The 24,382-nt window shown below is 38.6% G+C and overlaps 1 protein-coding gene across 3 annotated transcripts in view; it reads left to right on the top strand.

The window, feature by feature from the left end:
- Positions 1-23,122, top strand: part of TPD52L1 (TPD52 like 1) — a 49,303-nt gene extending 26,181 nt beyond the window's left edge. The window contains exons 4-7 of one of the 3 annotated variants that reach the window (XM_056488115.1): positions 7,920-8,021; positions 17,057-17,095; positions 18,725-18,785; positions 20,911-23,122. In XM_056488115.1, the coding sequence (XP_056344090.1) occupies positions 7,920-8,021; positions 17,057-17,095; positions 18,725-18,785; positions 20,911-21,042 (334 nt within the window). In that variant the 3' untranslated portion in view covers positions 21,043-23,122. The remainder of the gene's footprint in view (positions 1-7,919; positions 8,022-17,056; positions 17,096-18,724; positions 18,786-20,910) is intronic. The other 2 variants (XM_056488112.1, XM_056488114.1) reach the window with 2 other exon arrangements.
- Positions 23,123-24,382: the final 1,260 nt, after the last annotated feature.

Consider the following 24,382-nt stretch of genomic DNA (forward strand, 5'->3'; position numbering starts at 1 on the left):
CTCTGGTCCTTTACCACCTTAATGCATCTTTGCTGGACTTGCTCCCATTTGTCCATGTCTGCTTTGTGCTGGGAAGCACGAGACAGGACCCAGCACTCCAGGTGTGGCCATAACCAGGCCTGGCAGGGGAAGGATCACTTCACTCAACCTGTACTCACTTTTCCTAACCCTTTTCCTATCCCCAGGATATTGTGTTAGCTGCCTTTGCTGCCAAGGCACATTGCTGACTCATGTCCAATTTGTTCTCCACCAGAATTCCAGACCTTTTTCTGCAAGGCTGCCTTCCAGCTGGTTGATCCCCAGCCCCTACTGGGTTATTAAACCCAGCCTGCGGGACACTGCATTGCCCTTTGTTGAAATTCCTGAGACTCCTGTTGCCTCATTTTTTTTCAGACAAAGTCACAAGTAATTGTATTCTTCAATGCAGTTATCAAATTGCATTTCTTTATGTATTGAAAAGGTTACAAGGGTTAATTTAACCTTTCACTAGTCCATCATATTAAGCACTAAAGACATAGATCCACAAGATATCTTGCCTTTTGCTGGGCATTTATGTTGTAACTATGCTCAGCTTTCTCTCTCAGTTTTTCATTTGGTGCTTTTCTGTAGTTCTTTGGAAAAAAAGTAAGACATTATAGTCCTGTCCTCTTGGAAGATATTTCAATTCTACTGAGTTTCTAAGGAGCAGTTTTATCTGTAAAATTATCCACCAATAAACTTACTCCAGCCTAGTAGTTCCCCCAAATTTCTTTGCCATCCTTTCTTAAAATGTTATCAACTGTTATAAGACATAAACCTCCTCTGTTTTAAATGGTTAACCTCTCAACCCATGGATGGAATAATAACTATGGGGAGAGCTTATAAGGAAATGAAAATGCTTAGTTTGCTACTAAACATCTCCAAAAAGAAATACTCCAGACACTCAGACCACTGTAAGCATCAGTATTGCCTTGGCAAATAAATTACTAGAAGAGCTGGAAAATTAGAGGAAGCCTGTTCTATTTTCAAGGGCTATGGTAGTGAAGTGATGTGAAATGTTTGAAAGTCAATATGTTTAGTGATTCCAGCTGGGGGACTGGGAAGCCTTTGATGTGATGGAAAGTGGACCCATGCAAGGCTAACATTTAGGCTAGAAATCTGACAAAGCTCTTTTCAAAATGGCTTTTCATCTTTTGACCTCAGACAGAAATTTTCACTTGTAGAAAGGGAAAAGCTCATGAATTGTAGGCCAAAATCAAGAGAACTGTAAGTGCTGGCTCCAAACAGCATGCTTTCTAGATAGGGCCCTGGGCTTTTTTTTTAGGTGGTGACTGTCTTTTTAAGCCTTTTTAGGAAGGCTTCGGCATTGCCCTGTTCTTGCATATTAATTAATTAATTAATATTAATTAAGATTTGGGACAAGAACATTCAGCATGGACTTGGCCTTTTCCTCCAGAGACAGAATAAAGATCTATTCATTGACTATGGGCTGAACTATATGAGCAAGCTTTGTTCTGCTGATAGGAAACCTGAGGACAATTGCATATGTTTCAACAACTGTTGGGAGCTCACTGTTTTACAGTTGGAATTTCTGCCAGGTGATAGAAAAATAGAAGGTAATTGCACTGCATGTGTTTTAGGCTTATAATCTATGGCAGTCTTTGTTAATATAACTTTAAATATATAGTAATGTGTTCCAAAGTTTCATAACTTTTTTCACTAAGTCGGATATAATTTGTGGACAGCCACAGTCCTACTGTGACTTCTAGGAATTAAATAAACTGTGTTCCCACACACATGCTTCTTATGAGTGGTAGTAAAAGAAATGTGGGTGTTTGTTCATTGCAATGTGTAATCACCTTCTGACATTTTTTTAAATTTGCAAGTAAATGTAACAGTTGTGTAAGTGAAGAAATTACGTGTTGGCTTTAGCAACTGCTTTGCTTGTGTGTGAATCTGTGCTATATGGAAGTAAAAGGAGCCTCTCCCTTCCACTGCCTTTGCTTCCTTTGGGTCAGATCAGGCAACCTTCATGCTGTCTTCAAAGAGAATTATTTTGATGCTTTTCCACATGTGTCTCTGGCCTTGAATTTGGAAGGGTAGAGTAATAAGGACTTCAAGAACTTAGCTTGATCTGTTCTCATTGTTCTTTGTCCAAAAGATGGATGTCTGTTTGTTTGGATGAGAACCTTCAGCTAATAAAAATTCCACAGTAAGGTCAGGTGATCTGTTCCAGATGTTCATTTTTCAGGGAAGAACCCACTGTAATTATCATAGGGCACAAGAAAACATATGCATGTGTATTATAGTGATCTTTTCTCTGTGTGTATTTAACTGCAAGGATGGGAAGGGAGGCCTGAATGTAACTTTGAATCTCTGAAATTACGAGGATTAAAAATACCCAGGAAAGAATTAGTCAAAAAGAGGGGAAGGGAAAGGAAATGAAAGGGAGGGGAAAAAAGGAGAAGAGAGGCTGGGATATGTTTAATCTGAATAATTTTGTTAATCTAATGTACAGTACAGTGCCCAAAGGCAGGGTTACTGATATAGTTTAAGGTGTCATGAACTGCCTGTAATGTCTAAAAATCATTTGTGTATCAGCAAAGATATTTTGGCTTTTCTACCTGGAGAGTAACCATAGCACACCTTTTCCCCTCTATTCAATGCTACATTTCACAAATAATGCATTTCAAACAACTGTATCCCATATTTTTCCAAAGTGTTTGAAGATTACAGGGCAGTACAGCCCAGAACATTTGTCACCTTTGTCTGACACCTTTCCTGACCTGTGGCTTTCTCCAGCCAATTGAACAGTCACCTACCATGTGCTGCACACAGATTTCTGCTGCAGTCTGCAGAGGTTCAGTTCCCTCAGTTCTTTCCTTCCTCTCTCTGTGGGAGAGGAACTACCTGGGGCATACTTCCTTAGATTTAGGTGTATGTACCCATCCAAACACCAGCACTGTTTCAGTTAACTCTTAACATCCCTGGCAATGGGAAGGAAGGGAAAAAGTACTTCTGTCATTTGTCTTGAAGTTTGAATAAATTTCAGGAGAGTACTAAAATAAAGCCCATGAAAACAGAAACCCAAAATAATTCACAACAGGTTAGAGTTCATTTGTGGCAAAAATGACAGTAAGAATGCTCTTAGAGAATGTTTTCTGTACCTTTTATCTGTCATATGTGCATTTATCTCATTTGAGCATTAGCATAATTTAGTTAATGCTGGGCCCTGTTTCTCCCAGAAAATCAACAGAAAAATAGTTTTGTAGCTGAGAGGTTCTCAGGGATCCAGATGCTTTAGACTGATTGCAGAAAAGTCATTCTTAAAGCTAAGTTTGAAAAAAAAAGAAGTTTGAAAACTGAAAAGAAGTAAGCTCCATAGGGCATGGCTTGTGCTACCAGGCTCTGTTCTACTGTATGGTTTTGTTGTTAATTGTTTGCATTCTGTTACATCTTCTGTAAGCCTTATCACAGGCGAGCATTATCACAATCTCAAATGAATTAATTTTGCCAGCAAGCGTTGATGGAGAGGCATAATGTTGAATGAAGATGTCCTAATTAGCACATGTACTCATTTTCCAGAAGATGAATTAAATTTCTTTATCATTTACTGCAGTACATCAAAAGTGCAGCTTGACATGCAAAATATAAATATTATATGTGTAGCCTACTTCTGTCAGCACTCCCTGTATTGCACCTGTGAATGAAGGTTACATTTAGCTCTGCCATGTAAAGGGCAATTCTGTACTGAGATGAGATGAGTATGATTGTCCTGTCATATCCTGCAGATGATGTTGGCCATTTAAATGTATAGTTCTCTCTATATGGCTGCTGCTTGGCTGTTCTTTCTATAAAGCACTCATTCCTTCACATGCTGTGTTTTATGAAACAGTATCTCCTTATATTTCCTTTCACTGTCTGTAAAAATCACAGTGAGAGATATATATAAGATCTGGTTGTCACAGAATAGCATAACCTAAATGTAGTATGTGACACTGTCGAGTGAGTATGCAGTCAAAATATGCTGCAAATCTACTTTGTTAAAATAGTATGTTACAGCACTGGAGATGTGAGTTGTCTTTAAAGCTTCTTTTAATTATGTTGGGCATGTTATTGGAATATAGCTGCAATATCAGCATGTTTTGTGATAACCTCTGATAATCAGTTTTATAAATTGCTTCTGTTAAAGAAATACTCTTATTTTAAAATTATAATTATAAGTTGATGGATGAAATTTTTAGGTTAATGTCATATATAAGGTAATGTTCAGATGTTCACAGATGAATATGACCGTTGTTAACCATTGCCAGCAGTTCTGTGCTATGGAGTGTTTTCAGATGCCATGAAAAGAGCAGCAATTCCTACTCTAACTGAATAAATCAAGTAGGCTGTTTCTACTTTTACTGATGCTACCTAGTGTAATGCTGTTGGTGCCTTTGTATGAAGATAAGGATGTATTTGTGTAAAAAAATTCTCTCCATGACTTGGATGGAAGGTACCCTTTCTTGAATACCTGTATCTTAAATTATCTGAGTTTGTTTTTGCTGGAGTATTTCTGCCTGTAAATTTTGGGGTCACTGGTCTAATCTGAGCTGCTTGCTGACTGACCCCTTAGATGCTGTCACCTGTCTCAATGAGGTGGTAGTCAGAAGTCACCTAAAGATTGTGAGCAGTGGCTGCTGAAAGGATGAGAGTGCCCAGGTGTTGTAGATGACTTTGCATGTAGAACACTTGTTGGTGCAAGGAGGACTTAAACCATACATAGAGTGCTTTTTCCAGTTAATAAGTGTTTGTAGTTCTTACCTAGAATATCCAACTTTATTTCTGCTGGTAAAGGTTTCTGAAAATTATATCAGCTGTTCAGTGCATTAAAACAAAAGTACCAACTTTGGTGAGTTACATGAGATGATGAAAACTACTTGGTCAGATGATTAATGTGCAGTACAACTGAGCAGATTTCCAGATGACAGAGAGAATATGTTGAAAAGATCATTGTTACCAGAGTGCTTGGCAAGATATCAAATGAAATAACTATGAGGATAAATATATCTGAGCCAAAATACAGTGCATCATACATCCAAATATCAACACAGCACTTAACTAACTACAGTGAGGCAATGTGCTCTGTGGAAAGATTATTTATGAAGAGGGCATAGTGATACATGTAATGATGGAGAGGTGGGAATGGGCAGGGGGTTTGATTTTTCAGCTATCAGAGAGCTCTGCTGAGATGCAAATTAATGTTTCTTGTCTTTGGTGACAGGTATTGCATGCTGTGCTCCATTTTCACCTGTGTTATTTTATTGTTTCTTATAGCTTGTCTTCAGCATTGCTGAAGGGAGGATGGGACATGTCATAGGTCATTTTTGCTGAAGCTGGTGCTGAAAACAGACTAGTTGTGTAACAGTTTTAGCTGGATTTACACTCTTATGTAATGTCAAAAGTATTAGGAACACAAATGCAGTCTTCATGTCCTCCTCACTACTGGAGGATGTTTAGTTTATGGGATTTACAGAGAAAACACAATATTGTTGGAATGTCAAAATCAGTGCCATTTCAGCCACTTCCCTGAAGATGTGCTCTGACCAATGTAATGTTCAGAAATATATAGGGGATTCTAATGTTTCTCAGTGAAATTTGGGTCTGTCTGCTGTATGGTGCATTTTGGACTCTTCTCTAAATAGTTTTACATGGTGTGAAGAACTTGCAGTGAAAAGATAAGACATAGAGATATTTTATCATGAAATTAAATATGCCTACAAATAAAATTAACTCCAAGGTGTAATTTCAAAAAATAAGTTCAGAGGGATGTCTGAAATGTATTTTACTATATACATTCAACCTGTACATAAATAGGTTGCACTACAAAGGACCTTTTGTCTTGGAAGTCAAATCTTGGCCTTAATTTTGTCATCAGCAAAATTCCACTTGTGCTGAATAGTTCAGGAAGCTTTAGCAAACTCTTTAAGACTTGTATACCACAGGCAGTAGAGTATTTGATTTTCTTCTTTTCCATAGGAACTCTTGCCAAAAAGCTATGTGCTTATAGTTTGATGGTAGCATCCTTATTTTAGGGTCTCAACCCATTCTAGTTTATATGAGAGTACATCTACTGTCAGCAAGAGAATGACACAGCTATTAAACTAGTTAAGCTAGAGGATGAGGCCTCAGTGAAATAGGAGTATTGCATTCTTGCTATGTCTAAGGACAGACTGGCTAAGAAGAAAGGAGATCTGGTAGAAAACAATCTTTTCCATCTTCTCTGTAGTGAACTAGAATAAATAAAACAAGCATAACCATTGCTTCTTCCTTTCTAATTATAATTTGTGTTCCATCTGTAAGTGTTGCAATGTTTTAGCCTTTGTCATTCAACATCTTGCATGTGTTTGGTTCAGCTTATCTGACTGGAGGCTCCTAGAGATTCCATTCCCTAGTCTTCAGTTGCTCCCTGTGGATTGCCTTGCTAGGTAGTGAAAACAGACATGCACCTTCATAGAAGGAGCTCTTTCATTTGGCAGTTTAAGAATGTATTAGGTCAGTAGGGTGTTATAGCTTAAAAAAAATAAAAAATCAAAATAAAAAATTAAAATCAAAATATATTGTCTGAAAGAACAGAGCATTATGTGGCCTATGCCATCAAACCAGTGGTTTGTGAAAGTCCTGAACAGTGCACTTTCAGCAACAGGTCCTGCTGGGGCTAAAACAATGTGACATAAAATGTGATGTGCCATATTGCAAATGTTAATCTGATTTCCCGTCCTTCCTCCACAAAGTTACTACTTTCATATACATAATAATAAGGAGAAAATATCCTGTTGTAAGGACTTAGGCAGTAGGATTTTTTTTTTGCCAATTGCCAGTGTATTTTGGTACATGCTTGCAATCCTATAGTTTTTGTTCAAAGGAGAATGATAACCAGTGGAGTTGTATTTCTGAATTTTTCATGATAATTTCTTCTTGTCTGCCAACATACCACAGAAGACTGATTATAGTGTGCTCTCCTTTTGTTACTAGGTCAGTACTTCTAATTCTAAGCTTGTCTGCGTCACTGGGAGTATCAGATAATTTACTCAGAAGGAAGTTTCTGACATGCTCAGAGTTAGTTTAGTCAGCAGAAAATCATCTGTGCAGAAAAGCTTATTGATTACCCTGAGAGTGCAAGTTGACTGTACTGAAGGGTCTGTATGGGTCAGAGCATGTATTCTGGATCAGTAAATTAAGCTGATTCTGTGTTTGAATCTGCATGCTATAATGAAATAAGTGACATATTTTTAAATAATTCAGTACTACTAAGAATATGCATTCACTATCTAGGTTTCTACATCTTTCTTTCTCTGTCCTTCCCCAAATCTTCTTCCTTTAAAGAAATTTTAAAAAGTCAAAAAAAAAAAAAAAAAAGGAAAATTGTGGCATGTGGAAACAGATTTGATGATTTTTTTTCTATTTTAAATATCACAGAATCATTTTGAAGTGTATCTGTTAAATGTACCTAAATATACCAAACATATATGCTTGAAAGAGCAGAGCTCTATTTGTCCTGATTCTTTTCTGTGCTTCAGACAGCAGATTTTGCCAGAAGGTCAGTGTCTGCTGCAAGAATACTTGATGTAAATATGATTTTCTGTAAACAGAAGTTGTATCAAACAGGTATGCAGCAAATCAGTGCATTCTGCTTTTAACAGTGTGTACTGGCCCATGTGGGGGATGTTATCTGCAAGGGGAAAGAGAGGATTGCTAAGTGAAGGGTTGCTCTGGAGAACCCCAAGCTTTGGAAGCTGTGCAGAAATGGGCATGCTCACCTATGTTTGTTTTGAGCTACAGTTACTGTGTTTCTAAACATTTCAGTGGATGGGACTTTGAGAGAAATTAGTTGCAGAGATTCTAATCTCTTGTTTTTTAATACTTACCACTATTTCTGTTCTGTTTTATGCTTCCAGTTACAAGAAAACACACGAGACCCTGAGCCACGCGGGGCAAAAGGCAACAGCGGCTATCAGCAATGTAGGAACAGCTATCAGCAAGAAGTTTGGAGATATGAGGTACTGGCATCTGCTGCTGCTCTGGGCTTAGAGGACTAAATGTAAATTCCTTTTACATTAGTGTTTTAAAGGTTCAAGTAGTTTGTAGTTAGAGCATTTAATAACATTCGTGTTTTTTACTGAAAAGAAGGCATAATGATGACCAAAGATAGAATTTTTATGAGTCCTGTTTTTCCTAAAAAAAAGTACAGTCAGAAATCCTTTTGTAAAAACTTTGCAAACTCAAGGAAATACATAAGTAAAATGAAACAAAAAATTGCTGTTTCATCTTTATTAACCAAATTTTATTAATATAAAAAAAATATCATGTAAAGAAACGAAGCCTACCTAGGAGCTGTTTGTGATAAGACAAAAAATATTTCAGGCTATTTTCAATCTTTTTTTTTTTTTTTCAAGATGTACTGTTTTATTCTGCAGTTGTATAAAAATGGATATGATGGAAGTAACAGGAGTTGAAGTCAGTAGAACTGTCATTTAAAGGCAACTTTAGTGTTAGGCTTTATATGTTGATGTATCTTTTAAAGTTTTGGTCTTAAAGTTCCTCAGTATGAGAGCAGAAATTGTTTACTGTAATCCAGCATTCCAGTTTTCATCAGGGAGTAGGATTCCAGAACTTCCTGAGTGTTTGAAGGAGCTGATTTTTTGTGATAAAATAAATGGACACGGATAACTCTACAATATACTGTTTGACCTGCAGAATTAGGGTCTCATTTATTAATAGTGTATATTATCCCATTGGTATGTACTGACTTTTGTTATTTTGTTATATATATCCTAAAATCTGTGTGTGCTGCAAATGACTGAAGCTTAGTTCATGGCTAAAAGTTTTTTTCCCTTTTTTATTTTTATTCTGGATCTTAAATCTTTAGAATCCCCCTTAATACCTACCTTTTTACATGCAGCTTAATAAATCCTCTACAGAAGTACAAATGTTTTTGTAGGTGAAACTAAAAAAAGAAAATCTTTGTTACTGTATCATCTCCTTTACAGTCTTTTTCCACACTGTAGTTCAAAATGGAAATTTAGTCAGTGACTTGCAACCAGGGTATGAACATAACTAAGAATTTTTTACTTGATACAGTTAAACATTCAGGAGTAGTATATGCCTGTCAAAGGATAAAAGAATAAGCAGGCATGCAATTATATTTTCTTAGTATATTTTTTAGTGTTCAGAAATCTAAGAGCTGAAAACTTTCTAAAACATAAAATTGAGCCTTTAAAAGTTTTTTGAGGGTTTTTCTTAATGAATTTATCATTATTTAGAATATATTTTAACTTATATGAACTTTTGAAATTCATAACACCTCATGTCTCCCTAGATGGATAGAAATTTATGTGGTAAATTCTGTGGTTCATTTGTTCATCATTCATTCCCTGTTTGGAGTTTTCCTGGTCTTTCCTTTGTGCCTTCTGGCTCTTCCATTATGAGACAGTGAATGAGTTCTTCTGACCTTCATTTCACTCATTATTTCTTGTGGGTTTATTGCATTTCACTTCAGTTCCCTCTCTCCAGGCTCCAGTTGGATGAGTCACTTTCACAAGCCTTTTTGTTACCTTTGTTAATTCTTTCTGCCTTCCCTGCATCTATAGTTGTATTCTGTGTTTTGAGAAATGTATAGGATGTGTGTGATGCATGTGGCACCAACATATTCCCTGTTTCATTTTATGTTCTTTCTTAACACTTCCTCTTGTAGAAAAGACAAGCCCACAGCTCAGAAAACAGGTCTTGTTGCTGTTTCCATGCTTTAGATCCTACAGCAGTGACCAGAGAGTTTCTGTGTGAACACCTTGAGTGCTGGCTCTGGATTACAGAGGGAAGAATGACTTAGCAGTTCAGGATTTCTCAGGTCCTATTACTTGTACTTTGCACATGATGTGATATCAACTGCAAAGGCAGAAACGTCGTCACTAAAATACAGCATGTTCATCCCTTAATATTACAGTTATCAAATGCCTTTGTCTTACCTATCTGTATCAGCCCTCATGCCATGGCAGACATGCTTCTGACATGGCAGATGGGAGGTGTTTATCCCATTAGCCCCTTAGCCAAGGGCTCAAAGCAGAGGCTGTCTCCAAAAGCATTTTGATTAATCAAAAAGCGGATTTCTAGTAGCTTTCTATGATTGAAATTATTACCTTGAACCTGGTGGGGAATTTTTCAGAAAAATATGATCGACCAGCCCTGCCTTTTTTGGTGGATACTTGCTGTCTTCAGTTAAGTTTTCAGTTAGGAGAGTTTTCTTGATGCTTGATAATGAAGCACCAAACAATCTAGCCAGGTTCCCACAGTTATAGAGAGTGGCGTGACTTGGACCATCTGCATCTGCTGTACATCCTAAATCTAATAAGTGATGGTCAGCATGCTTCTCTCAGCAACAAAGCTGGCCTGAATTCTTAGCTGAGCTTGGCCAGGTGTAGTTCTGTGTGGGGTCATGTTACAAACCTTACCACTTAAATAACCTGATTATTAAAAACCTTCCCCCTCCCTTTCCCCCTGACTGTTTGGGGGAGTAAACTGTAAAGAGGCAGGAATTTTCTGTGTCATTGTTGGCTTGCTTTTTTTTGCTAATCCAAATAATTTTATTTCAGTCCTCTAGTGTATGGATTATCACCACCCCCTCCCATAATGCCATTTTAAACAAACATCAGACTCTAGCTTAATTCTCTTGGTTAGGCATTAAGGCTGATAGTCACCAATGACATCCAGATGCAAATCCCTGTTCTGCTTTCACTCAGAGCAGACACTTGAAATTGATTTCTAAAATCCAGATGTCATCATAATTCTCAGTATGTTCAGCAGCCTTACCCCCTGCCTGTGGTGATGGTGATTTTGAAAGGGTTTGTTGACATACTGACTAAATACTGAAACCTGCTTTCTTTATAAAATAAAATTGTTTTCTGTGTTGCCTGCTATGTCAGCTGTACAGAGCACTACATAAACCACATATTTCTGTTCTAAAGTTGTTGAGTCTTAAATTTCATCTTTTATCTCTAAAAATATTACTAAAATATCATATAATAACAGCAGGCCAGATAGACTCCCCTAGATGTGCTATTTTGCAATGTTAGCATTCAAAAAGATAAAATCTATGAGAAAAATTACAAAATTCTGTGTGTCTGAAAGAACAGATGCCACCCTTTGGGGTCCAAGTGCTTTTTATGCAGCTTCTGTGCTTCTCTTTCATCCCCACCCCATCTTCCCAGTGTCACAACACTCTAATTCATTTTATGCATGAATAATCAATAGCGTTTTACATTTTCTGAATTTTGTATTAATAATAGTGCTTGTAAGGTCTCTTTAAGCTCATAATGTATCCAATTTAGTATTGTGTTTCTAGAAATACAAGAAATGCATATAAAGTCAATGTACAGATACTTGTGCTTCAGGTTACAAGCTAGACACTAGCAATATAGCTAAGTTAATAGATTCTTCATTAATAGGTCTTGTGATTAATTATATACCATCAAGATTTTTTTTGCTCCTCCACCTTCAGCTCACATTTTCTCTTTAAATATTTCTCTGGTGTGGAAAGTTAAGAGGAAGAGGATAGTCCCAGGTCACACACAGGGCATTGATCAGGGGCTCAGATCTCTCAGTGTTAGATATTGCATTGACATTTTAATGTGGCTCTTGCTAAGAAGAGCACAGATGTGATAGAGTTGACAGTCTTTATCCATTTCTCCTTTTTGAAATTATTCAAACTTTAAATTTTGAATATTTTCATGCTATATTGCTGGATTAGTCTGCAGCAGTCTGTATGGATCTATGTTTCATCCCTGCTGATGACCTTTTTAGAAACAAGTTGTGATACCAAGTGAGAGACTTTCTGGATTTTGGGTTGCATAAAAAAAAAAAAAGAGAGAGAGAAAAAAAAAAACGAAACTACTAACACTACACTACTATATGCTCACTACCACATACGTTGCTGCTATTCAAGTAAATGTATTTAAAGATTAAGCTAACAAAGGCATGCATGCAAATTAGGAAGTCAGCAGTTACATTTTGTATAGCTCCTTCATTCAGCTGTCTTGTAGGTTTTCTTTAATTACATGATCACACAGACCCCTTTCAAATTCAGTGCCTGGGATGAGCCAGCTCTCAAGATGAATAAAGGTAATTTAACGCCTCATTCCTGCCTGGAGTTGGAAGGCACTCCTGGAAAGACACAAAACACTGCAGGGAGGGACAGCCTGGGGGCATGACTGTGGCAGTTGAACATGCCCCTCAGAGATCAGCAGAGAAGGTAGAGGAGCCGCCAGAGGGGTGGAGGAAGGCAAAGTTAATTCCTCTCCAGAGGGGCAAGGGAAGTTCTGGGAAGTATAAAGCAGATACTGGAGGAATGCATTAACCTGTTATTTTCTAAGCATCTAGAAGATAGCATGATGGCAAAAACATAAAAAGGTTTGTCAAGAACAATTATCTTGAACTGACAGCACCTGTCATAGAGGATAGATGGAAGGTAGGAGATGTGATAGAGCTTGACTTTGATAAGGCTGTCTGTACTGTTTTTGCAGAACTAGAGAAATACAGCTTAGGTGTTATTGCTTTAGCAGGAAGAGGGCACAGGGAATTGAAAACTGTATCCAAAGAATAGATCTCAGTAGCTGACCATAATGTAGGATTTTGTAGGCATCTGTCCTGGGTCTGTTACTCATCAGCATTTTCATTGCTGGGTAAATGAAGCTGCCAGGATGGCATCACTTAGAGTTCCCATATGACTGCAGTGGCAGGGTATGCAAGCACTTTAGGCGCCAGGATTAGAAATCCACATTATTTTAAATTATAAAATTCAGTGTAGGAAAGTGTGATTGGCTTTATTGACAAATGAGAAAAAAATTCAAAAGCAGATATGGGGAGCACTGACCAGGCAGATCAGCAGAGAAGGGCTAGCAAGTCTAGCCTCATGGGCCATAAGTACAGCTGAACAGTGGTTATTTCTGAAGGCTATGAAATCTCTGTCATTTAAAGTTTTTAGAAGCATTTGAGCCCAAACTCTTTTGGTGATGGTTCAGGTATGATTGATCTGCTTTACCACTTTGGGTGTTGATTTTTTGCTATGTCTTTACTGTTATGCCTTTTGGGGGTTTTGTTGTTGTTTGTGGTGATGGAGTTTTTGCACAGCCTTTTAGGATTTCTGTGATTTAGTGATGTTCTGGACACTTAAAACTGCTGTCAGATCTGAATTCCTTCAAATGCTGTAGCTGTCATTCCTGAAACTGCTGTTCTCAAACCTTTCTGTCTTTTGATACTCCTTTTGATAGAGAAAATAGCAATACTTCCTTGGTTCAGAACATTATTTCATAGGCATTTCTTTTGCTGATGGGTAAGGAAGTTGTTTTCTCTCACTTCCATGAACATTTGTTCCTTAATTTGTGCTGGTTTTAAGAGGTCTGCAGTAACAGAGATTTATTTCCTTATCATATGTCTGTGCAAGTATCTGTGCTGGCATACAGAAGGGGGTAGCTGTTACTGGGAGCCAGCAGGTAGTAAAAGGAAGGCAACAGTATTATTTAAATGGGTCTAAGTATTACTTATTACTTTAATGGGTCTAAGCAGAAATGTGTTGTGAAGACAAATCCTTGGACGTTTGAGAAGCACCAGTATATATGATGATGTGTATAACCTTGTAAATAAACCTGAAGAAGCTAATGCTTTTCTTTGGAGCAAAGTATGAACATTGCACAGTAAATAATGCATCACACCCCACATCGAGAAAGGATGTGAAAAATAAGTATTTGAAGAGATGTTCATTAAGTGTGCACCACCTCTGTGGCTCACTGCATGAGGCAGGTGTTCCCTTGAAGTGGTCTGTAATTAAAGACTACATCAGTAACACAGATGAAGGAGAGGCTTGTCTGCCTCATCATTTCTCAACTTTGGAACATTAATGACATCCTTTGAATATTGTATATCAGTGTGTCTCTCCCAGTTCTGCCTTAATTAAGTTTCCTCTGAGGTGGAACACAGTGTCAAAGTGTTTCAAGAATTGTTTTCAACAAGGAACACGTATTTTAGAAAATGTCATTTTAGGAATTAAAAACTCCTTATTTTTTCCATAACCTTTTGTAACTGAGGTATGATTAAGGAATTCAGAGGGGGAAAAAAACCCCATTTGCTCTTATGTGCATGTAAAATTCCAGTTCACCTATACTTTCTCTTTAATGATACTAAGGGAGACTATGAGGAGGGAAATCAGTTAGCATTGTTTAAATCTGTTCTAATGAAGAGGACACAAAATTTACTAGACAAAACTTCTGCCTTTCAATGTATACAGAATAGGTGACTGCATAGTGAAGGACTGTCTGAAAATTTTTGCTTTGGAGGAATCTGAACTGATCCACATTCTACTGTGAATTCCAGCATCAAGATTTGAATGCAAATTACTTTCTTTTTCTCCTTGGGCAGTTTGATGTGCTACATAGATGTTTATGTTTATTTTTGTTACCTTTTCCTAATGCTTTTAACTCTTGCTTTTCTTTCCTTGTGCATCCTCCACAGATCGCATTCAATTAGGTAAGACACATTACTTTCCTTGAATGCTGCCTCTGTATTTGACAGGATTTGTTTTATGGACTGTAATGCAGTAACCTCTTTCCTTTCAGCAACATTATACAGAAAAAAAGCATATGCTACTTAAAGTGTTATGCCTAATTTTTACAGCGTGGTGAGTGTAACAAGAAAAGGATTGGCCTAAGTGTTTGCCTTGAGTAGATTAGTCTCAAATGCAAATAATGGACACATTCAAAAGATGCTGGTCTTAGGAAAACCTGCTTATATATCATCCAGTTCTCTCAACCATATTCTTTCTGTCATGAACATGAACAACAAACAGTAAAAATTCTATTCAGTTGAGTTTTATAAAGATTATATGAAGTATTTAATTACCTCCTCTTCAACAGAGAAGAAGTATCTTAGTCATGATTCTTTTAAAGTCTTGAGTCTTGGGGAAATTTCCAAGTTCTGAAGATGATAAAAGAGTTCTTTATATTTATAGTTTGAGTTTATTGATTCTGTAAAGCACTTGAATATATGATTAATTAGAAAAGAATTTAATGTGTCTCAAAGATTGTATAAGCAGTCTGGCTTTACATCAGTTCACCCTGAAGAGAGGCTGAACAGCCCTGAATGCCTTGCCAGTCCCTCTGGCCTTGTAGTGTCTTCAGTGCACAGAAAAGCTCAAGAGCATTTTTTCCATTCAGCTAAGTTATCCTAACAAGGACTCTAACTTCACTGAGTAAATTTCAAAGTACAGCACAGATTTACCTTCTTAACTCACTCTGACATGAAACTGAAATGTAATATTTACCAATCTCTGTTATGATGGATCTCTTCTCTGCAATGATCACTATCACAGACATGTATGTTTTTAAAAAAAGCTTAATGTTTCCAGCTTCTGCTAAAAGATTTAGCACTGTTTCTATAACTTGTATTCTTACTTCTTTAGAGAAATTAAAATATAAACTAAAAAAAATAAGCACTTAATATTTGGATTGTCTGTCATGTGCCATCTCTCAGCTGTGTGAACTTAATCTTCTGACTTAAACTTTTATATTTGGAATGTTTTGCTATTAGAAGAGGAGCAGTCTATGCTGAAATACTTCCAAACTTTATTTTTGCCTATTTGTTGTGGGTTGCACAACTAAAATGGCAAGTATGCTTGCTTAATGTAATGAGTACTGTTAAAGATTTGCTGCACTCGTGAAATGTTTGGGCTAATCTTTCATATGTCTTAAAAATTACATGAAAAATTGAACATGAAACATTAGCATTGTCTGCTGTCAGTTCTCGTCTATCTGATCTTAGCAAAAGCCTTAAAGTATATACAACAGCAAACAATTTCTATTATACCTCACTATTTCACCTGCTTGCCAAATTTTCCTCTTTCCCTCCCTTCCCCATTCCCATTCCTGAATCTTTAATCTGGAAAAACAAATCTGTATATAGAGTCAGTGCTGATCTGATTTTGTATAGTTTAAAGCAAACATGTGTGCTATTTGTATGAGAGCTTTAATTTTTTAATGCTATAATCGTGTTTTGCTTGCAGCCAAGTGTTGGTTATCCTTACAGTAAAGCTCTCTGTTCTCAGTCAGACCAGGCTGCAGCTGTCAGTCCACACTGAAAGCAGCAATGCAGGGATTTTTGATAAAAGACACACCCTTGCATCACACACTTTACTTAAAGCACTCAGATCTAAGTGTGCTTATGGGAAGTTCTTAAGCTTCAAATAAAATTCTTACATGGACCAGGCTTGATGCTTCCCAGCAGCAGGGAACAGGTGATGTGAAAGCAGAGCTGGTGTCTCAGGTGGGAGAATTTGGCTCATGTAAGTCAAGCAGTCAGTGTGGGTGGCATCTGCAGGTCTAAAGGTGTGCAGCATTTGGGGATCTTTGGGTAATGCAGAGGCGCCATCCTCTGCTTGCAGCCTTCCAATACTCCTGCTGCTGGGAAGTCTGGGAGGGAAGTGTCACAAGGAGAGCTGGACAAGCGCTGTGGAAAATAGGGAAAGTAGCTTCATACCTTTGGTAAAGTTGAGTGAAGGTGGAAGTGAAATGTCCTGGAGAGGTGTGGAGAAGTGAGAGTGTTGCATCTCTGGTTGAAAAAACCTCTTGTTTAGGTAACCAGTTGTGCAGGAGCCTTTTGAGACTGAGGGTTGGCAGAACCAGCTGTGCACAAACCTGGAGTGTATCCCTCCTGCCCAGCACAGGGACACGGAGGTGGCTCCCTGTGCCCTCTCACGTGTCTCTGGAGACAGCCAGGATCTGCACCATTTAAATGGATTTTGCCAGGAGCTGTTTTGCATCATTCTTTTGAGCCCCATTGCTGTTCAGTTGACATGAGAATGTGGTGGTAAGATCTTTAGTGCTGAGAGTAAGCTGGAGTTTGACAAGCCCTTGCCATCAGGAGAGGAAGAATACCAGCACTCTTGAAAATTTGTATATGTACATTTAAAGCTAAGTTTAAAAAATACATTATAATCATAATGGAAATTGGATTTTACAGCTTTCTTTTCTTATGTTTTGCTTTCATCCCACAGCTATTCTATTCGCCATTCCATAAGCATGCCTGCAATGAGGTAATGTGCTACTCACATTCTATTTGCTATGGTGATGTTCAACAGAGTAATGAGGGGGGATTTGCATACTTTCATCCTGATCCTGCAGTTTTTAGTTGGATGAGTAGTCTCACTTCAATCAATTAAGGTTACTCATGTAGATGTAGATAGGGCTGCAGGACAGGCTAGCTATGGGTGGTTTGTTTTTTTTTTTTTCATTTTAATTGTATTAACTGCTTAATCTCTTGCACAAGCCTTTGAGAGAATGAAGCAGTTCTGAGATTTGGGTTGTTATCAGGTTTGTATTACTGAATCTGAAATTCAGTTGTTTTACTGTCTCTAGAACATTATCCAAAGCCCATTAACGTCAGAGATGCTTTCCACTCCAACAGGCTTTGGATCGTGCTCCTATGGAGGGATTTTACATGAGTGCTTTCATATTTTAATGGCTATAATCACGCTTTACTTGACTGCAGCCAAATATTGACGTCTGTTCAAGTAAAGCTCTCACTGTTTTCAATAAAATTAGTATCCAGCTTTCTTTTTATTTCCTTGGCCTCTAAATACATGATTGTCCCCACTATGTGCCAAGCATGCATGAAAAACAAACTCACAACTAAATGATGGATGCTAATTCATTCAACTTCAGCAGGTGGGTAGTTTAAGACAAGCATTAATGGATGTGACCTATGGATCAAATATAAATTATAAAACTCAACTTCTCTCTCCTTTTGACCCTTCTTGCCCTATGAAAAAGGGCAAGATAACAGAATAAATAACAGAAACTAAATTTGCATTATTTTTTCAACTGGCTTCTGTTTTCCCTTCCCTTAAATTGGAGTCATTTTTACTCAGCCTAATGAGGGATATGATATAAATGTATTTGCAGAACCAGGAACTGTGCTGGACAACAGTGCCTGAGCTTCAGAGTATTCACTAATTATGAAGCACAATATATGCTGTAAATGAGCTCTCAGGTGCCAAGCAAGGAGCAGAGAACCAGAAGATCCCCTTCAACCACTGTGGACTTGCCCAAGTCTCCTTTGTGCTGGGTGAACACAGGAAAAAGCTTAGCTTAGTCAGAGAGGCACCTTAGGAACACAGTCTCTCTAAAGTCTTTGAAAGCAGCAGTCACAAAATCCAGGGGAGAGGGGTGCAGGATTCCTCATAGGCATTTGGGATCCACTTCCCATGTGGTGCTAATCTTCTTCCCAGCCTTAGGACATTAAGCTTGGCATCTTTGTAATAATGTAGGTTATGAACTTGCTCATCAGCTGAAAAAAATGTTTATTTCTTTACAGCAACAATACAAATTGATAAAGCCATAGAAAAGCAGCATTACAGGCAGCATTGTCTGGTTGTTCTTCTAAGAACATGACAAATGTGTCACAGAGTAGGCAGGCCAGTTATCATTTGGTTTCAATTACTAGACAGGTTCTGCTTTTGAAAATTTGTAGCTAAAAAATACTCATCCGATTACCATAATTGGATTTGACTGACAGAGCACAAGTGAGTGTTCATAGCCCTGTGCTGCCAGCCAGCCTTCATTCTGTGCTGGCAGTGTTGCCTGGTAAGAACTGATCAAATTGTGGAGTTATCCCATGATGTTGGCAACTGACTTTTTCCTCCCTTCAACGTTTTTTCTCCTAGGAATTCTCCAACTTTCAAATCGTTTGAGGAGAAGGTTGAAACCACTGTCACAAGCCTTAAGGTAAAGGTTAGGGGCAGAGTTTGCATGCCTGTGTGTGGTAAAGTGTGACAGCTTAGTTGTCCCTATCATTTGTACAGGAAATTGATTGAATTTGTTGTTCCATCAAGAATTTTGTGGTAGTGCAAAAGCACTAATGGAAAATGAAGGCAACATGCAAAGATATTGCTTTCCTTTGCTTTGTTGCTAAGAAATTATTTCTGATGCCTGCCAAAGTAAGCAAGTGGTCTCAGAAATGCCAAAAACGGTGGTAAGGAGTAAGGAGGAAAGGACTGTTCCCAGTCATCTCAATGTGTCATTCAGAAATAGAAAAAGGTAATTCAAACTGCACAGCTCTGAAGACCATTTCCTCTCACAGTGGTCTGCTTGAGGAGCCTGATCTTATTTTGTTGATTAAGCAAAGGTATTCTAGAGGAGAGCATTTGTCATGCCAGCTCAGCCTGTTGTGTGCAGAGTGCTCTTAGATCATCCTTTAAGAATTCTGTAATTAAGCAGGACAATACAGTAAGTTTTGAATCTGAAATAATCCTCCACATTTCATGAAACCTTCATTGTCTATCTTTATTGGCAAACTCAGTAACATCTTCTCAAAATATTTTCCTTGGTATATTTTCTTTCTTTCTTTCATTTCCCTGTGCGAATGGGGAAGGGAAGCTGGATAATGGATCTAGGGTGCCACCAGGGTAGACTGCAGATAAATGGGAATTGCTCCTCCTTTTTCCTGCCTCTGTTCCAAGGCTTGCAAGATTAGGAGGACCAGAGGATGGGATGGGGGAGAAATCATGGAGTTACCCTTCAATTCTAGGGTTTTGTTGTGGTCTCAAAAAGTGGGGAACTACCCAGAGGTCCCTGAAAAAAGAACAGCAGTAGTCTTATCTTTGCAACCCCCATATCAGCCACAAATCTTCAGTGATCCTACAGTGTTCTCCAGTTTGCCAAAACCGATGTTCAGGTTTCATAACCTTTAGAAGTCAAATTTCAAATTAGATTTTATTTGCTCTTGGAGTTTGGACCTTGGGTTGCAGCATTCTTGGGAGAGAATACTAGTTAATTTTCCCCTGGAAATCAAACAGAACCAGGGTGCCTCATTCTTTTCAACTTTTCTGAAAATCTGAACTCTGATGAATTAAATGTTTTATTGGACTTTCAAGCAGCTGTGCTAGCTAAAGAATCAGGATTACGTAGGATTAACCCTTTGGAAACTTAGAACACAAAGTTCATTTAATTAAAATAATCTTCCTAAGCATTCAGTGGCTGAGGTTGAAAAAATGTCAGCTTGTCTTTGAGTTCTGCTGCAATTCTAGGATAGAGTAAGAGGTTTTGCCCTATTTTCAGGTTTGAATCAACTTGGAGTGGGCATATCAGCAAGCAAAGCCATAAAAGAATGTTCTCTTACCAAGACAACCTAGTCAAAAGAGTTTTGTCTCTATATCACTTAGTCTTGATCGTTTCCAAATCTTTAGCTACAGCTCTATCTTTGTTAGACATCTTTGTAAGAAACTTCTTTTTCAAAGATTTAGTCTTACTGATTTTTATTTTTAATACTTATTACAAATTCAGTGACTTGAAGCTTCTGGATATGTAGATATGCAAGCACATTGGATATGTTTGATTATTGTATTTAGGCCTCTCTTCCCTGCCTTCCCCCATGAAAATGCTGCTGGCAGTTTTATATGCAATTATCTAGGCAGCTACAAGTGCTACTTGGTTACTACATTCCTTCTACTGTCCAAAATCCCAGTATCGTTTATGTATTTTGTGAGCAGCTGTGTTGCCACTCAGCAAATGAACCAGTTCATTTTAGTATCCATCTCTTATCCAGAATGCATAAATTGGAAAAAGAACAGTGAAACCACTGTGAGCTACTCAGGTAAACAACCACATTGAGATTACTGCTAGGGTTTAGGAATCTACCTGGCATGTACTTAGGGACTGGTTCCTTTAAGCATATGAGATATGCCACTGTCAGATTTTGTGATGGCAGCCTAGTTTAGAAAGGAAAAACCCATCCCTACATGTTCTCTGCCTGAACAGTTCCCTGGTCTCCTTGACCGTGGGGTGGATTGGAAACAGGATTTGCTTCAGTGTGAGCAGAGGAACTTGCTGTTCTCTGTTTGTCTTATTTCAGACCAAGGTTGGTGGGACAAGCCACACAGGAGGCAGTTTTGAAGAAGTTCTCAGCTCTACAGCCCATGCCAGTGCTCAGAGCTCCCTTGCTGGCACCCGAGTCCCTGAAAGTGAAGAAGAGCTTCAGTGTTAAACAGCAGGCACTCCTGAGCCCCACATGCCTCTCTTCAGAGACTTGCCCAGACAGTGACTTTCAGTTCTCCCTCACCACACAACTTGTGCAACAAGGTTTTGTCAACTTTGGAAAGTTGCCATCCTGGCCTTGTGTTGGAGAAATGTTTCCTGTCCCTATTTCTATTTTTGATGGGCCATTTTATCACCAGGTACTTTGTACATCATCAAAACCACATGCAAGTCATTGGCTATAATGCACTAAATTGTGTTAAATGACTACATAGTTTTCAGTTACCTGTAACTTCCCTCTAACAACCTCCCAGTCACTGTTTATTTATTTTGGTTTACTCTTTTCTATCTGTTGGTTTCTGGCTTCCCTCTCAGTGCCACATCAGACAGATGGACTTAGAGCTGTGTAAAGCAATTGCCAGCAGTAGCCCATACACCAGCTGTCTACAATCCATACCAGGTGCCCTTTGCTCAGGAGTGTCTGTACATCATCTGTTTCCTATTTCCTATCATCTATTACAGAATTAAAATCACTTATGGTCACAAAAAGCTGTTTCTCCTTCACTGGTACAGTCCAGCATTGCCCTGTACCCATTAGGCAGCAGAGTTAAGGAGAGAAGGAAGAAACACCTGGTTATTCATACAGAAACAACCTATCACAGCTTCCAATTTCAGATGGTCATTTTGGCTGGAAAAGTTTCAGTTTCAAAATGTGCACCATTGCTTTCTCTCTTTGTTTTGGTAAGATGTGGCAATGAAATTAATTTGAAAATCAAGTAGAGTAGAAGGAATCTCTAATATTTTTGCCTCTGTATCTTCCCCTCAAAACCAAGGGAAGATATATTTATGAGCCTCTGTCACAAGATACAGCCTTAAGTGAAAGAATACAAACCCAACATTTGGCTTCAGATGTGCCATAGGTTAGAGCCCATGCCTTCAGAGCTGCTAGTGTAGACCCTGTTACCTGACAATGCACAGGACCAGTAAGACCTTCACTTTTGGTGTCAAATTTTGTTGTGCTTCGCTCCAGGATGTAATTCCACCAGCCGCATTATCTCCGCTCAGTCACCAGGAGCCAGACGTCTCGCAGCTTTGATGCAGCATGTTTTCTGAGTTGCATTTTTAACGTGTTTTCTAAGGAAAGAGCAGCACATTTGTGACACTCTCTTGCTGTGTAGTGAGCAGTGTCAGTCCACATGTTGCGTTGCTCAGCTCACCGCACACTGAGGCGGGTACAACGTTACCAGTAAACAGGATGGAAAGAGCCTGGCTACTTTGAAAATGGATGCGTTTTTTGAGCACACGCCAAAGCTTCAAATCAGTGCTAGTGAGTTTGACATTACAGACTGCTTAACATTTTGTGAGAAAACGTGGCTTTAAGTGATTTTCATTTTTTCTTGTGTGGCTTTCGTTAGTTTTTACAAAGTTGAAAGTCCTTTTGTAATGTTCTACTGGACACAAGTTAACCTTGGACATTTATAGCACTTGCCTCTTTAGTGTGATTTTTAGCATGGAAGCAAATCTAATTGTTTTTCTAGTATTCTTGTGACAATTTTCTAGCTTAGTTTAAGTGGTTTTGTGCATAAATGTGAATTTATTTAAAATGGAAGATATTAATTGGTAACTTAGTTTGTGTAAATGAAGTTCTTGATATTCTTATTAAAAATAAATTTCTCTCTTTTACCCTTTGTGATACTTTAATTCTGTGTTTACCAGTAGAACTGAGAAACATAGTGGAAGGTGCCCCTGCCACTGGAAAGGGAGTTGGAACTAGCTGATCTTTAAGGTCCCTTCCAACTCAAACCACCCTGTGATTACTGTGCATGGGGTTCCAAGCTCTGTCCCCTCTATCTCCTGCAGAATGGAGAAGACTCCTGGTGCACTGCAGGAATGGACTCTTCCTGCTTAGGGTAGTATTTGTGCTGGGTTTGTTTCTACCAAACATCTCTACAAGGTCACTTTTCTGGCTTGTCAAGAATGTTCTCAATCCTGCCCTTCTATGCATCTGTAGCTCTTTCACACTCTGCATTCAATGTAAACTAATGGAGACTATGGTTTGTGTGCATCTAGGTGAAATAAAAATGCTGACAAAAACTCAGTGGGCCCCACTCCATCCCCCTCTGCAGTATGACAATCTGTTGCCAAGAACCACTAATCAGCTCAGCAAAGTGCAACCTGTTCTTCCAGGGTTGCCACAGGGCATGACTGCTGCCCCAGGGGGTTCCTGAGCAGAGCAGGCATCTCACATCTCCTCTGAACCAGACCAATATGCTCTGCAGATTTTGTGCACTGTGCCAGCCATTCAGGCGAGAAGCTCCCAGCATCTCTGCACAGCACTCCGCTCTAGGAAAGGCACCAGCCACAGAACACTTTGTGAGCTTCAGTTGGGCCCCCGAGGTTTGCGTAAAGAAAACATTTCCTGAGTGCCTGAAAATGTGTGTTCAGTTACATTACCTACCTTTAAAGGGTATGACAATTGAATTTAGTTTCATGCTGCTTCATTTGACATGAGGCAGAGACAGATAACTCCAGGTCTCTACCATGTAATTTTTCCAGGTAAAAATTTTGCTTATTAGTGATGGCATTGTCCTCTTCTCCAGCTGAACACAACTCAGCAGTTGGGTGTGCAGACATTGGCCTCATTATGGCATTTCCCATCACTACAGCTTTACTGCAAAATCATTCTGTACTTTTACGTTAGCGTCCACTTCTGCCAGAAACTCATTTATGGCAGAACTGGTGCTGTCATGGGATAGCCTGAAGAAGGGAGCCAGCTTTACATGGCTGTACAGGCTTCTGCATTAGATTGCACAAGGTCCAAAGGTCCCTCCCAACCTCAGGTATTCTGTGATTATCAATTACCTGTGAAGGAGTCAGTAAAACTGCCAGTCTGGGGTGAGGGGAAGTCAGGAACAACCTTATGGCACCATTCCCTGATAGAACACATAAACAGGGGGATAGTTGTATGAAACAAGATATTGAGAAAATGTAATTAATGAGATTACCAGTTTTATGCACCATCACTTAAGGCTTATGCACTCCAAAGAAATCTCATCTCTAAGCTCAGTCAAGAGCTTCTACAGACACATGCTCATTGGTCTTGTTTCTGTGTAGCACTGAGTGGATATTAACCCATTTTGAAGGTACTTAAATCCATACATATTTAGAAATTCACAGAACAAGACCCCCTGTCCCACAGAGTACATTGCATGAACAGATTAGACTGCAATCAACTAATTTTTAAATGTACCTGAATTTCCCCAGTGGAGAATCTATTTGTAACTGAGACTGCACATTAATCAGTGGCTGATCAAAAAGAAGGAAAAGCCCAACTCCAAATATACTAATTC

This window comes from Oenanthe melanoleuca, chromosome 3 (assembly GCF_029582105.1).
Source record: "Oenanthe melanoleuca isolate GR-GAL-2019-014 chromosome 3, OMel1.0, whole genome shotgun sequence".
Classification (NCBI taxonomy): Eukaryota; Metazoa; Chordata; class Aves; order Passeriformes; family Muscicapidae; genus Oenanthe; species Oenanthe melanoleuca.